Genomic DNA, 14,761 nt, shown 5'->3' with positions numbered 1-14,761 from the left:
CATGTGCATATGCAGGTAAAGTCCAGGCTACATTAAATTAAAAAAAAAAAGAAAAGTCAGTGCATTTGTCAAAGTCTGTTGCTGTTTTTTGCCAAAGCTTTCTTTTGCTCCGTATTGTGCGGACCACAAACAAGTAAGAGGGGGTAACAACAGTCTGGCATAAATGAGAAAAAGCTGTAGTGACACTGAACCGCACAACGTAAGCAATGAGCATGTGCAAATTTCCAAACCATAAGAGGAAGCCATCCCTCTCTTACAATGTGGTTTGAGTGTTTTGACACACATGACTGTAGGTTAGTAAGGCTGCTCCTAGTATGTGCCAGTATTTAAGGGGAGGGGGGGAAAAAAAGCTCAGGTCTTCAAGCATGTGGAGCAGTCCTACTATGTTACTGTAGGCTTCAGAGCATGATCACAGGTTGTTTTCATTTATTCACCATACAGGCAAGAGCAAAACCACTTCCTTTGAAAGTGTGTCTCCACTATGACACCTTGACCTTCAACACGGCAGGTATGATTCAAAACCCAAGTCAAGTCAGCTTTTGACGGATTCCTTCAGCGAGAGGGGCAAGATGGTCTGTCATCTGTGGGCTGATCTGGGTTTGGATCAATCTAACCAAAAGAGGGGGAAAAAAAACCCAAGGCGTTTTTAGAGTCAACTGCTAGAAATAAAGCAATCCAAACAAAACCCCACCAAGACTGGTAAGTTTAAGACAATCATAGTCATAAATGGCATTCCCAATCCAAAGGTTGTTCAAATAACTGAAAAACCTCTAGTCAATTAGACAAAACTGAATGAAAAATTAGTAACTGAGTATAGTGGAAAATATTAAAACTACAGGGTGATGGTAATTTAAGGATAAACACAAAGAACCAATACAAAGAGTTGAAAAAATCTACTTTAGTAGCACAGAAATCTTTTGAATTATTTACTGTACACTAAAAAGACAACTTGACTCATCACTAAAAATGTAACTTAAAAAATATCTGATTTCAGAAGACATTTTGCTTCTAAAGACACAAAGTTATGAGTAAGAAGTCATTCTACTTTTAATTTACAAGTAATTAATCCTCAAATACCCTGTAAAACGTCTTAGAAGTTCATGCATGCCACACTTCACCTCTTCTTCCTTTCTACAGAAGGAAGAAGGGGAACAACCTGCTAACTCAGGTCTCCAAAACTGGACAGTAAGAATAGCTTAAGTGTACAGTATATTGTTTAGTCAACATTCTTATCAGTTAATTTTATACAACCCTTTTTTGAGGACAAAAAAGGCTTCTTTCTACATCTTTGAGTACCTAAACTGAAAAGGACTTCAGTTGTATTCTAGGGTTAAGCTACAGAAGAGTCCTCAGAGAAGTCTCCAGCACACAAAACCCATGCTCCTCTCTGCTCACTCAATAGCAGATTAGTGTTTCAAGAGAACAAAAGAAAAAATCAACAGTGGGTGAATTCAGGCAAGATTTAGCCAAAGGACACTATTTTACTTTTGTCCTATACCACTGCTTTTTCCTGAGAAACAGGAACATGGAAAGCTTCTGAAGTTACGACATGTTATTGAGCGGCTTTCTCAGAACTAAAAATGCAGCCAGGAATGTTGTAGAACTGTTTTTACAGAAACCTAAGTCAGGAAAAAATATATTTCTAACTTCTCTACATGGAACTTCCGAAAGCACTACATACAGAGAACCAAAAATGCACAGAGTAGTTTTATGAAGAAGTAGAGCTGAGAAACATTAGCATGTTGTGCATCTATGGACCCAAAACGTTGGTGTTAACCAACGCAATGTATTATGTATGTAATGCAAAGTTTTAATAAAATTTGCTAAGAGGGTACACAACAGTTTGGAAATTTCTACAAAGCATTACAGTTCTGAAGAATCCTGAAAACTCTTGGTGCAATCCACCCACACTTCACTGGAACAAAGCCACCTTAACCCCTGTTCATCATTTTAATGATCTCTCCTGATTTTTAGGAAGGAGAAACAGCTTCCTACGTTTATTCCACAAGGCAGAATTCAGAAAAACAGTGAATTCATCATCATATTCTGTCCAAGGTACCTACTTCTGAATAGAGGGGTGGAGGCAGAAAACGGAACTCCTGGATGTATGCAAACAATGGTCCTGGAAGCGCTCTCTCAAAGTCATCACAAGCACCTATGGGTGCAAGGCTGGACTGTCTTTGTTCCTCTGTGACCACTTCTGCATAGCTAGGAGGTGCTGCAGGGAAAAGGCACACGCAGTTCGAACAACAAGTTCTTATGCATGTCAAAATATATAACATAAATATTAAAATTTTGTCATTGTAAAATGCACCAGCAGGTAGGTAAATAACTTCAGTGACTTTTTAATAGTTGTTGGACATGAAGGGGAAGGCAGGCTGTTTTAAGATTATGCTCAAATCCAAGAGCAGAGTGACCACTCCTTACTGTGGCTTAATGATCCCCTTAAAATTTAAAGCATACCCAGAATACTTAATTTCTGTACAAGCGGGAATGATAGAACATTGCATTCCTCTGGATTCCACAAATCCGAGTCTGGGATTTGTACATAAAAGCGGGATGTTTATTAGATATGTGAAAACAGAGGGAAGGACATACAGTTTCTCCTTTGACAAGAGAGATTTCCCATTGAAATGAATTACATTATCTTTTCACAAAGCCTTGGCTACTAAGGCTGGTAAAGGACACCATAAACTGCTATTCTGACGGGTTACAATGCCTTATAACCAAGGATGCAACTGGGATACTGGAGGCAGAACTAATTCTGCACAGGTACAATGGCATCCTGCGCTTTCACTTGTGCCAGCTTCCAAGCAGCTGGATTTCACTGCTTGTCCTTGACAGAGGAAGACAAAGAGGGAACTCTGTTCTAACAGAGGACAAGCAGGTGGCAAGGAAACATCCACAAGGGATTTCCTGTGGGCTTTATTACAAAGCATGTAATTTGGGTCTGTTTGCGTGACAGCAACGAATAAAGCAGACAAAAATCAAAACAGACTAGCAAATTGACGGGGATTTGTATTGTCAAGTTACCTTCTGGTCTTTCAGGCAGTGTCAGCCCAAGCCAATTCATGTTCATGCTACACTGGCTGCTCACACTTGATGTTCTGCTACCAAATGGGTGTAGAGGAATGGTACCAATGACCAGTGGTAAGTTAAGGAATAAATCCATGGCGCCTGGAATATCAACATATACCTGAAGAACAACAACAAAAGAGGTGTATGATTAAAATGTAGGTTCATATGAGTGTTGTGGTTTAACTCCATCCAGCAACTAAGTACCACGCAGCCACTCGCTCACTCCTCCCCACTCCCAGTGGGATGGGGAGGCGAATCAGAAAAGTAAAACTTGTGGGTTAAGAACAAATAACTAAAATAAAATACTAACAATGATAATAAAACATATAGTAATGAAAAGGAATAGAACAAAAAACAGAGAGAAATAATCCCCAAGAAAAGACAAGTGATGCACAATGCAATTGTTCACCACCCGCTGACCAATGCCCGAGCAGCCATCTGCCCCTCCCGGCCAACTCCCCCCCCGTTTATATACTGGGCATGACGTTCCATGGTATGGAATACCCCTTGGGCTAGTTGGGGTCAGCTGCCCTGGCCATGCTCCCTCCCAGCTTCTTGCACATCTCCTTGCTGGCAGAGCATGGGAAACTGAAACGTCCTTAAACTTAGGAGAAGCGCTACTTAGCAGCAACTAGAACATCAGTGTGTTATCAACATTATTCTCACACTAAATCCAAAACACAGCACTGTACCAGCTACTAAGAACAGAGTTCACTCTGTCCCAGCCGAAACCAGGACCATGAGCACTTTGTAATTATTAGACTAAGTCTTCTCTCCATGGAATTTTCCACAGGGAACTTAAGTTTCTTATTTTCTGTTTTAGGGCCAACGCCCCTATGGAGACAAAAAGCTCCCTGAGTCAAAAGCAGCTCGGGATTCTTAACACGAACCCTCACACGGAAACATCACCTCCTCATAACACGTCCACTTAGCTGGCACACCACAACTGTTTTAGGAACATGCATGATTTAAACTGAATTTGTTTACAGAACTCCTGTCAGGACACTAATGCTAGGATATGTATTTCTCTTCCAACTAGTTAGCACAGAATGCTTTGTTAGCAATTTGCAAGGAATGATGGAAACTACTCATGCTCAATTGAAACAGACCATCCAACATACCATCAGTGAATATTCCACACGGATTATACTACAGTCGAGGATTGAAGGGGAAACAGGTGGAATTTTCAACTGTTTGCCATTCCAGGTTTCCGTTTTGCCAGATGACAAGGACTCCCCACGCAGGTTGGCAACAAGCTGTTTGACTTCCTTCATTTTCCCTTTGGCATAAAATGCCTGCGTTTGGTAAATGGCTGCCTTTGGCACCACCACACGGGAAGAGCAGTTCTCAATCTCAGCAAAGATCTGAATTGATTCACCTGAAACAAAACAGAATTTCATATTCTCTTTATATTTACAAGGCAACTTAAGCAAATTTCCACGTTCTGTGTACTGTTATAACGCACTGGATGCTGCTAGCAATGCTCTAGCTTGACCAACATCCACTGATCCTAACAGGAGTAGGATCACCATGAGCTAATCTACAGGAATAATGCACACGTCTATTAGAAGCAGATATCCTTCGGCAATCTGGAGACACAGCTAGCATTAGTCAAGAAAATTAGTCGTAGTTAAGAAAATATCAGGAAGATTGCTGAATGCAGACTGAGGTGGCAAGAATAGTCTCAATATTTCGTTTACATAAAAGCAGTAAGTACAAACTGTCGTTTTAAAAGGGAAGGAAAAACATTTCCTATAATTACTTCTGTTACGTACCTGGGGTGTAGCCCTTCCTTTCAATTTTGGCACTTAAGGATATTGGGCCTGAGGTACAAAACCAACAACAGAGAGTCTTTTCTTTTGTGCCTGCTTGGGGTGACTGCAAGAGAAGAACAACATTGCCCATTTAATTAAGAGTTCCATGAATCTCTTCATCTATTTTAATCAACACAAAAAGTGATTTTCATAATGTAGTACTCATTACATATTTTGATAAACATAGCTAGATTTAGAGGAAAAAAACTCAAGCAATTTAAATGGCACTATGCAGATAAGGTTTATTCTAATTCCATTACTCATTAACACTGCTTTTTCTGCTACACTTCATACTACAGTCACACTTAGAACAGTTTTTATACATAAATACTGTATAACTTAAGAAAAGGCTTTATAGCCTACATATCCCAACATATTGTTGGCAGACCTTTTCATTTATCAGTAAATTAGAACATCTTTCCAGTACACTATTTCAGAAACAGTAACTAAGCTAAAGTACTGTAACCTTGACTCCTAGTATTTCCTCTGTTTCGGAATGATCCCGTTTCATCTATATTAAACTAGACTTTGTTATTTTACACGATATCAGGATTTAGGATGTGATCCAAAGCCCATTAAAGTCAAATGGGAGTCCTTTGATTTTAATGGAATTTGTGCAAGGCCAATGTCCCTTTGCAAGTCTGATTTTTCACCCATACACACAAGAAACCTATTTCAATGGACTTTGAGGTTCCCCCCCATATATTAGAATTTGAGGAAGAGGAAGGAAAAAAAGAAAAGGAATTTTAGGCCAGATTGAAATCAAATCCTCATCGAACGCAGATGCGATACTGTAATTACTTTAATGAAATGCCATTTCAGAAAAAGATTATACAGAATTGTGATAATTTCTCCCCATTGGTAGAAAACTATCCATATGGAAATTATCAATTATGCACACCAGTACATTTTTTACTTTGCATTTTTAAGTTAGCAGTCTCTCACTATAATATCCTTTTAAGTTTCACTGTTCCTTCCACAGATTATTCTTTATTCAAAATCAAAGAGGAACAGTTCTCAATTTTCCTTCTTAGTGACATTATACAATTTAGTATTATCAATTTAAATTGACAAAGCCATTTTACATATCTTAAAAGTGAAGCAACTCCAAATACAGGAAAACATAGCTTTCAAAACACCAGTAGTTACAGAGTTGCTGAACTGATGTAATACTTAGAAGATCAGCTGTAACTAAACTAGTGAATAAATATTAGGTAAAATTAGATGTGGATATTGTTTCGGTTATTATACTTCATTATTTTTATGCCAGAAACAAAGAATAAGTAATTCTGTCAATTCTTACCAGTAATGAAGGAGTGTTGATATCTATATGTTCAAAGACTGTAAATTCCTTCTTTAATTTTACTGGTAGAAACCAAGGCCTATGCAATTCGGCTTTCACCCAATAGCGCACACTGCCATGTCTGCCTTCGAATGAGGTAGCAAGTGGTCTGTGCAGGACACAAAGGTCAAAATTGAGTAAAGTCTTTCTGCCTAATGATACAATTGATCAGATCAGGGATTAGTATGTAGAATTGCATTTTTAATGCACTGTAGTATTTAATGTAGCGTAACTTATTTGCAAAGTTTCCATATCTCAGAAAAAAATCAAGATGGGAGAAAAAATCATCTCCAATTCATCCTACTATAGTTTTGCATAGATTTTAAGAATCAATTAAAGAATTGTACTAGAAAACGCCAGGAGAGTACACATCTCCTTTAAACTTAAGAGGCCACTTTCATGTCTAGAGTAAAGCATGCCCTTTTAAGGCCAAATAATGATAACCAACTTAAAATTAGCATTAGTATCAACCAATTATTGTTTTGGATATCATATTTTGTAACCACTGCCTATCGTTTACTTGGCTGGTATCTCAGTATCAGGTTAATTTCAGCTGTAACTCAGCACTTTTGTAGTTTGTTTCGCCTTAAGCAGAGTAAATATTTCAATTTAGAGTTCTGAAGAGAGAGGCTACTTTGAGTACCTTCTAATCTTCCTCTACCCTGATGAGACCAGCTTAGAACATTTATGTTGTATATGGATGCACATATATAAGCATATATATACACAAAATCATCAAGCCTATTCTGCTCTAAGCTTTGACAGATGAAAGTAGTCCTTTTTGGGAGCTGGAGGAAAAACGATGTGGAAAGGATCTCCAAACCTTTCAGCATCACGTTTTTTTTCCTGTAACATCACAAAACGAAAGACAAAAGATCTTTATATTCCAGTTATCTCCAATTAACAGTAGTTTTCCATAACTTATTTTTTCCTTATTTTTAAGCAAGTAAATTTTTTCTATTATACTATGTTTTGAATACATTGTAATGTATAAATTAAACTTAAATTATTTGCAAAGCTTCTGCATCTTCCATAGGGAATAATACTAGCCATGCTAGTACTTTACTAGAATGATTCTTTTAGTTACAGGTTTGACTTCTCTATTTGCAGATCTGAAATCTTTATGCTTTTTCCCCCCTAATAATCCAAATGAAACAATTTTCTAATCAGTCTTCAATGTTTCATCCTGCCCCATATTCTTTAGGGCAAAAATCTTTAAGGCCAGAGCGCGTCTTCTTTCTTTCCACTGTTGCTCTGTAGTTTAAGTAAATTTTGGAAGCATTCTATGGACTCAAAATAACAGTTAAGTAGGCAGTGTCAAACTTCAGGCTTTTAATACCAGCCTTTATTTTTTCAGGATTATCAACAGCTGGTTTCACAGTTATTCCTTCAAGACACTTAAGAACCTCTGCTTTGACCAATGCTTGGGATATTTTGCTGGCTATCTGCTTCACTTCAAGCTACACATTTCATGTTCGTATATAACGTTTCGGTTTTTCATATTTAAATGCCCCTTCCAACTCAAGGGAAGATCAGCATTAGCCTTACTTCTTTTTGTAGCTGAGAATTTCACAGAATGCTGAATTGTCTTTAAAAAACTGCACGTATACAGGTCTTCTCCACTGTTCCAGTAAGATCTACTGTGAAGTCCTGTGCTGTTCACTTTGAAACTGACCCGTAAAAGTGGTTACCATCTGCAGGTTCTGCTAAAACCAGCACCTCTAACAAACATGTTTATTAGCTTTAATATTAGGTACCGAGCTATTTCACATAATACACTGCCAAGTTTTTTTTTCAACCTTAACGACTTCACTGCCGTTTACAGCAAAAGGCTGCTTTTTCCATCCACGTCGAGACTCCCTCTGTTCCCGTGTATTTAGTTTTATTGCAACTTGTGTTTTTAGCGAATTTCCATATTGGTAACTCCTCTATGTATAAATCTTTCATTCACAATGTCTACATTACACATTTCAGATTTGGGGGGTAGGGGAACAATCTTAACTCTTCTGCTCTCACTCTTGCTTCACCTTTGCTTTCTGAAACAAATGGGATTAGGTAGGGGAATTTTTCTTGTTTCATCCACCCATCCTTCTGCTGATTTCCATCCAGGCTTTCTGCATAAAGGCCAGCCTGGGTACATGCATCCTACTTAAACTAGAACAACCTCCTCTTTTGTTCAAATGTAGTTAAACTCGCCACATCTGTTCCAGACTGAGCCCCAACAGGTCAGCTGTGATCTTATCTCTAGTTCTGCTGGCCTGCATAGCTCCAGTAAACTGTTGGTTGGGTTAGAAGGTATCTCAGCCACTCTGCAGCACTCCAGTGACGGTTCAAATTCCTCTCCCTCCTCTTCGGAAGGGGTGAAATCTCGGAAGACCTAGTAAGTCAGTAGGACTTGGTCAAAAGAAAGTGAGCAACTGGGCAGCAACGAGCTCCCATTTTGTGGATATAAAGAAACAAAAGAAGTGTGTATCAGTTTAAAAGCAACCTCTTCAGTTTAATGAGATTATGTCCTCCGCTCCATGTCGGAGCACAATTCCTACTACCATTGAAAAGGTTTCCCCTCCACCCACAGCAGGAGTTTTGCTCAGGCGGGTGGGCAGCAGGGCCCGAGGACTGCGTGCAGGCACTTACGTCTGTGGAAGCTCGAAGCTGAATGCATATTCATGCCTTCCCGAATGGATGATGTGAAGGCCTTCTTCTGAATTGTCATCGTCTAGGAAGGGGAAAAAAAACAATATGCTATTTCACATGCACACATTTTATACATTACATGGGCTTCTCATCCAGAATAAAAGGGATTTACACACTGGTTACAGCACTTAGGAACGTGGTGTCCCAGAAACAAGGGTCTCTGGTCCATTTGTACTAACTGCTGGATGCAGGTACAAATCTTACCTACAGAAAAATAGGCAAGATTGCCATATTCACCTCACAGAGAAACAGAGGTTAATTTGCTTTAATTTATAATCCCGCCTCTGAACACTGACACAGTTCCAAGTGCTGCCATTTCAAGGCCTGCCTGCAAGACCTGCAATGGAAATCGTGCTTTCCACTGTGATTCCTAGTTAAAATGAAATAGAGACGGCTCTTCTAACAGCATTAACCGATCCGCAAAAAATCTGCTCTGTAAGATTAAATTTAGTACTTGGGCTTCCTTTTATCTCCTGCCTGGCAACACTGTCCAGAAATTAATCACCAAAAAAAGAAGGGGGAGAAAAAAAAGGGGTGTACAAGCACCACCTGGAAAGTACCAGACAAATTCAGGGGCACAGAAAATGGCAAGCTGCCCGATTAATGCTGTCTAGACCTAAACTTTTTATTTTTTGATAAGTTAACTTGACCTTGCTCAGACAGCAAGACCCAGATATTCGCTGGTTCCACCAAGGAAGCCGACCTTTGTTTATGGTCATGATTCCTTGTACGCCTTTAAACGCTGCAACAAATTCGCAGCTCATTCCGACATAATTACCATAAAACCAGAAAAACGCTGACTCCATCAAAATGGAAAGTTGAGAGAAAAATAACTGAGCATCTCGCACATAAAAAGGGCTGGAATCATAAGAGGGGACATAGTGAGACAATGCGAAAGGCAACCGCTTATGTTTAATGGTCTGAAGCGTTAATGGAGGCACGCAGGAGGATTTTTAAGTTCCCATTGTCCTACAGAAACGCCTATGCTTCCCTTCCTGTAGTGCACTGAAAACGCCGAAAATCTTTTAAAAAAAAGGGGGGGGGAACCCCCAAAAAGCCCCCACCGGCAAGTGATCGACACGAACGCACCTTCAGCAGGCAGCGTCACGAAATGTATGTGACAAAAACGCGCCGAAAGGGCGAGACAATGTGTGTCGGCGTGAGGGTGGTGGTGATTTTTTTTGTTTTTTTTTTTTTTTTTTTTTGAGACGGGGGAAGCGTTGCTTTTAGTTGCGGCTCCATTTCCCAGCACGGCGATCTCCTCCTCACAGACAAGTTCCCGTCCTGCCTCCCCCCCCCCCCCCCCGCCGCCCCCCTTTCTGCCAGCTCAGCAGTCCCGCCGAGCCGGGCGGCCGCGGCGGAGCTGTGGTAAACAAGTGCTGAGCTGTCAATCAGGGGCCAGGCTGGAGCAGGAGCCGACCGGCCTAAACCGGCGCGAGCGGATCCCCAGCCAGCCGCTCATATACATACGGTATACGTTACACCCGCCGCATTCGCTCAGCAGCTCCGCTCCCCGCCGGCCGAGGGCGGGGCGCCGCCCGCCCCTCGCCTTCCGTTCTCCGCCGAGACCCCTTCACAGGGGACGGGGACACAACCGGCCGCGGGGCTGCCCTCCCTCAGAGACCGGCTTCTCCCCCCCCCGCCCTCCGCCGTGGCGGCTCCCTCATGGGGAGCGCTCCCTCCTCCCGCCCCGGGGGACTGCCGCCGCACGGCGGTCGCGGGCAGGGGAACCTGCTCCCTCACCCCCGCGGCCAGCCGCCCCTCCAATCAGCGCTTGGCATCGCCTTAGCAACAGGCCAACAAACCCCCGGCCGGCCAATCAGGAGGTGGGAGCGGCGCCCCGGGGCAGTCATTGAAACTCGGCCGCGGGCGCCGGCGGTGGCTTCCGCGGGCAGCGGGGCGCGCCCCGTGTGTCCCCCCCGCCTCCGCCTCCCACGCCCACTCCCACTCGCGGGCATGGCCCCCCCCCGCCACGGGAGGCTCGTGCGCGTCCGCACGCTTCTGTCACCCGCGACCCGGAGGCGCGTGAAGTTTCGCCCCCGGCGAGCGGTTTCTGTCGGCGGCGGCGTGAGGAGGGTTTCAGCCGCTCGTCCCCCTCGTGAGCGAGCTGGGCACGAGGTTTTAATTTAAAAAAAAAAAAAGGGCAAAAAAAAGCGCCCCTACCTCTGCTACAGCCTTAATTTCAGAACTGCTTGGTAATGGGCTGCCGCCTGCAGCCAGAGTTCTTCAAAAATGACCTTTTTTTGCCGCCCCCCCCCCCCAAAAGAAGGGGAAATATCCTATCCCTGCAGTAAACACGATGCATGTTTTAACGAGGGGGGGGGGGGGAAGGCAAGCAGCACCGAAATTACATAACCGGTTTTTAACATTATTTTCTTGTCCTAGGGAATTAAGTCATCGCCACCACCTGACGCGTGCGGCCAATCTGCGCGGAGCAGGCGGCGCACCCCCCCCACCCTCCCCCCCGACCGGTCCCAAACAGGATTGAACCGCTTCGAACAAAGGCTGCGAACTTGGGGGGGACACAAAAAAAACAAACCACCCCAAAAACACCCCCCCCCGCCTCAAGCCGGCAAAGTGGGGGGGATCTGCTAGCCGTGGGGGGGGTGTTACACCCTGCAGCGTGGGGGGACACCCCCCGGGGTGGTGGTGGGGGTGAGCTGAAGGTCCTCGCCTCTCCAGTTTTGGGAGGGATGCTCCCATTACGCAAATCACACACACCCCCCTCCCCGGCTCCCCATTAAGGCTATTCGGACACATCTTTACATCGGGATGTGGGGTCCCGTCCCCCCCCCCCCACTCCCCAGAGGGGTGGGGCGAGGGAAATTAAAACGATTTACCGGGAGAGAATTTTTAAAGCGAAAAAAATTTTTACACGTGGGGTGGTGATATGTCAAAGGAAGCCACGGGGAATCTATTACCTGCCAATAACGAGCCATCCTTAAAAAAAAAAAAACCAAACCAAAAAGCCCCAAATCATCGCATTACCGGCCCGAAAAGCAGAACCCCGATGTGTCAAAAAAGTCTGGCTTTCTGCTCTCGCCGTGTTCCAGGCTTTGCGAGGATGCTGCCCACAAAGTCCTTCACTGCCTATCTGGCTTTTATAGCTATTTTCCCCACGGAAGAACAAATCCTGCTACTGTTACCCGAGGGGGGGGAAAACGCTAATGCATGGAAAAGAAAAAAAAATCAGATATTAATAAATGTTGGAAGGGCAGGTAATTCAACCCGGTGCTGCTTGCGGGCACCGTGCAGATGCATCTCCTGCAGCTGCAACGTCCGAGGTTCATTACCCCGGAAAGACCCCCTCCACCAACGGTGAACCGCATCCATCTCCAAAAAAAGAAAAAAGAAACCGAGACGATGCAAAAATGCGTCCTTTTCCCGGAAAAAAAAAAAGAAAAAAATTGCATTCTGCAGGGAAACCCTTACCTCTCGCGTGGCCGACCAGCACGTCCTTATGGTTGAAATACTCGACTTCTTCAGTGTAGTTCTGTGTGTAGGCAGTGTTGGATCCAGCATTTCTCGACTCAGTCCAGCGCACTTTCGCGTGCCCCCTCGCGTGGATTTTCAGGGATTTCACTCGGATCTCCCCAGTTACTTCTAAATTGACCCTTCCTGAGACTGTGTCCCCGCTGGAGTAGACGGGGACATTGCTGTCATTCAGACAGTCAAAGCTTATCGTCAAGCTCTTCACCTTCCCCAGCACCATGTTTTTATAGCAAAGCGTAGAAAAATAAACTCGGGGGGGGAACAAAAAAAAAAGGGGGGGGAGGAAAGAAACCAAAAACCAAAGCCCCCCAAAAAATCCCCAAAAAAACCCCCTCAGGGCAAAGGGCGATGGCGGCGGCGCGGACCCTACAGCCGGCTCATGGGGACGGCGGGGAGCCCCGGCCCCAGCCCGGGCGGCGCGGGGAGGCGGCGGGGGGGGCACCCGCTGATACCGACGCTCCGCTCTCCCCACAAAGGCGCTGCCGGGCCCGCCGCCGGCCCCGCCTTATAAGCCGTGTGACAAACAAGCCCCACCGCGCAGGCGCCGCCCCGCCTCTCCCGGCACGGCCCCGCCCCTCCCGCTCGCCCCGCCTCTCCCGCCACCGCCCCGCCCTGGCGGGGAGCGCCCCGGGGCAGCGCTGTAACGGCGGCGGTGGAGAAGGGGGAGAAGGGGGGGGCAGCCGCGGCAGCTTTGGGGGCGTCGCGGAGAGGCATACAAACCCCTGCTGGGGTGAGCCCGGTGGCTAAAAAGCCGTGCCCCCCACCCCGGCTGGGGGTTTTCTTTTCCGCTGCTGTTTTTTTGTCCCCCCCCCCCCCCCGCCGCCGCGGTGCCATTTACTCGGGGACACGCTGTCGGTGCGGTGGTTTAACGCTGCGTTGCTAATTGTTGAGGTGTCGTCGTCCCCCCCCCCCCCGGTGACACAAGGTGTTGTGTGCGGTGGTGGTGGCGGGTACCCTTCCCCAAGCCGCCGTGCTTCGGGGGTTCGCGCAGAGGCGTCACCGCCAAAAGTTCAGAGCGACAGTGAAGTTTTCAAAGCGTGTGCCTGTATTTACTGGTTTTCTCAAGTTTTTGGTTTTTTTTTTTTTTTTAAAAAAAAGCCATTCATATTTCCCTTGACCTGACACCTGGTGGAGGTTCTCATGCTCTGTTATGACCGAAGATGTTCAGCTGTGTCCTGCGCCTGTGTTAGGACTTTCTATGTTTTTGCACCATCTTGTGGTAAGCGTTCATACTTCCCTAGATCATAGAATCATAGAATCATTTAGGTTGGAGAAGACCTCTACGATCATCGAGTCCAGCTGTAAAAAGGTAGCTTGCAAGAGAAGCGGAGGTGGTTTCATTCCTCTCCTGCTCGTGCTTTTCCTGTTGCTGTCAACGTCTTTAGATGCACTTGGTCTCACGCGTACGTTTATTTGCACGTTTTTCCTCTTTCCTGCAATTTAGAAGATAATCGCGTCCCCCACGAGTCGTAGAAACCGCAGCTCCGTGGTCTGTAGTTGCTGTAGGAGGAGTGAAAGCTGGCAGCCAGACGGGATGCAGGTTCCATCCACGGAGCCCAGGCCACAGCTCCTGCCCTTCCAGTTCTGGGCTGGTTGTCACCATCCACTTCTCTGAGGGTGAATCTGCAGAGATGATGAAGAGCACAGCAGTTGCCTTTTCCGGGATGTTGAAGACCCAAATCTTGCTAACCCAGTGGATAGTCACGTGGATTTTTTTTGTACCCATGTAGATAAGGAAGGGGATGTTCCTACATGATTGGCGTATGGTGCGTGCTCATTTATTTTCTGATATGTGTGATGTGTTTTGTATACTGATTGCATTTGCCCATTGCAGGCTTGTCGGAGAAGGATAAAGTACTTCGCTGAGCTGCTGTAAACCCTCCCCTGTATATCATCTGCAGACCTTGTAGCCCTAACTTGCCTCCCCTCTCACTAGGATTCCTGTCTTTTGCTGGTCCGTTTCTCGACACACAACTTGAGAATGCCACAGCTGCTGCCGGGATGTGGGATGTGCGCCAAGCATTTCGTACGAGTAGCCTGTTAGGAAAATCACACCATTTGTGAGCTCGTGGGTCATCTTCTAGGGCTTTCGTTTTTGCCCGTTTGCAGACAGTTACGAGTCCTGACCATGCGTCATACTGAGCAGCAGACGGCTCTTTCCTGTTCCTGGATTGCTGTCTGGAGGAAAATGCAGTGGATGGTAGCCCCGCTTCTTAAGGCATACTGGACACGTTGAAAACACCACTGATAACTCCCAATTTTTATTGCAACAGTGAGGCAGCTGCAATTTGGAGCAACTTTTGAGGGCTGCAGGCATGCTTGAGCCGCCTTGGGTGGTTTT

At 45.0% G+C, this 14,761-nt stretch overlaps 1 protein-coding gene across 4 annotated transcripts; it reads right to left on the bottom strand.

Moving 5' to 3' along the window:
- Positions 1-409: 409 nt before the first annotated feature.
- Positions 410-12,848, bottom strand: ARRDC3 (arrestin domain containing 3). 4 transcript variants are annotated; one of them, XM_050912498.1, is made up of 8 exons: positions 12,361-12,848; positions 8,869-8,950; positions 6,196-6,343; positions 4,854-4,956; positions 4,200-4,456; positions 3,034-3,196; positions 2,064-2,218; positions 410-609 (listed from the first exon to the last, which is right to left on the bottom strand). In XM_050912498.1, exons 1-8 carry the CDS (start codon positions 12,638-12,640, stop codon positions 553-555), a joined length of 1,245 nt encoding a protein of 414 aa, XP_050768455.1. In that variant the 5' UTR covers positions 12,641-12,848; the 3' UTR covers positions 410-552. The 4 variants fall into 4 exon arrangements, with proteins under 4 accessions (XP_050768455.1, XP_050768452.1, XP_050768451.1 ...); XM_050912495.1 differs by having other exon boundaries at positions 8,869-8,935; positions 12,361-12,724; XM_050912494.1 differs by having other exon boundaries at positions 12,373-12,724.
- Between the last annotated feature and the right edge of the window lie 1,913 nt (positions 12,849-14,761).

This window comes from Gymnogyps californianus, chromosome Z, assembly GCF_018139145.2.
Source record: "Gymnogyps californianus isolate 813 chromosome Z, ASM1813914v2, whole genome shotgun sequence".
Taxonomy (NCBI): domain Eukaryota; kingdom Metazoa; phylum Chordata; class Aves; order Accipitriformes; family Cathartidae; genus Gymnogyps; species Gymnogyps californianus.
This window is presented reverse-complemented; position numbering and strand designations above follow the sequence as displayed.

Coding starts and splice junctions, on each gene's coding strand:
- ARRDC3 (XM_050912498.1), bottom strand. CDS start 12,640: ATGGTGCTGGGGAAGGTGAAGAGCTTGACGATAAGCTTTGACTGTCTG. Junction 4,957..6,195: donor TCAACACTCCTTCATTACTG/GTAAGAATTGAC, acceptor CTTCTCTTGCAG/TCACCCCAAGCAGGCACAAA. Junction 3,197..4,199: donor GTGTGGAATATTCACTGATG/GTATGTTGGATG, acceptor GTTGTTCTTCAG/GTATATGTTGATATTCCAGG.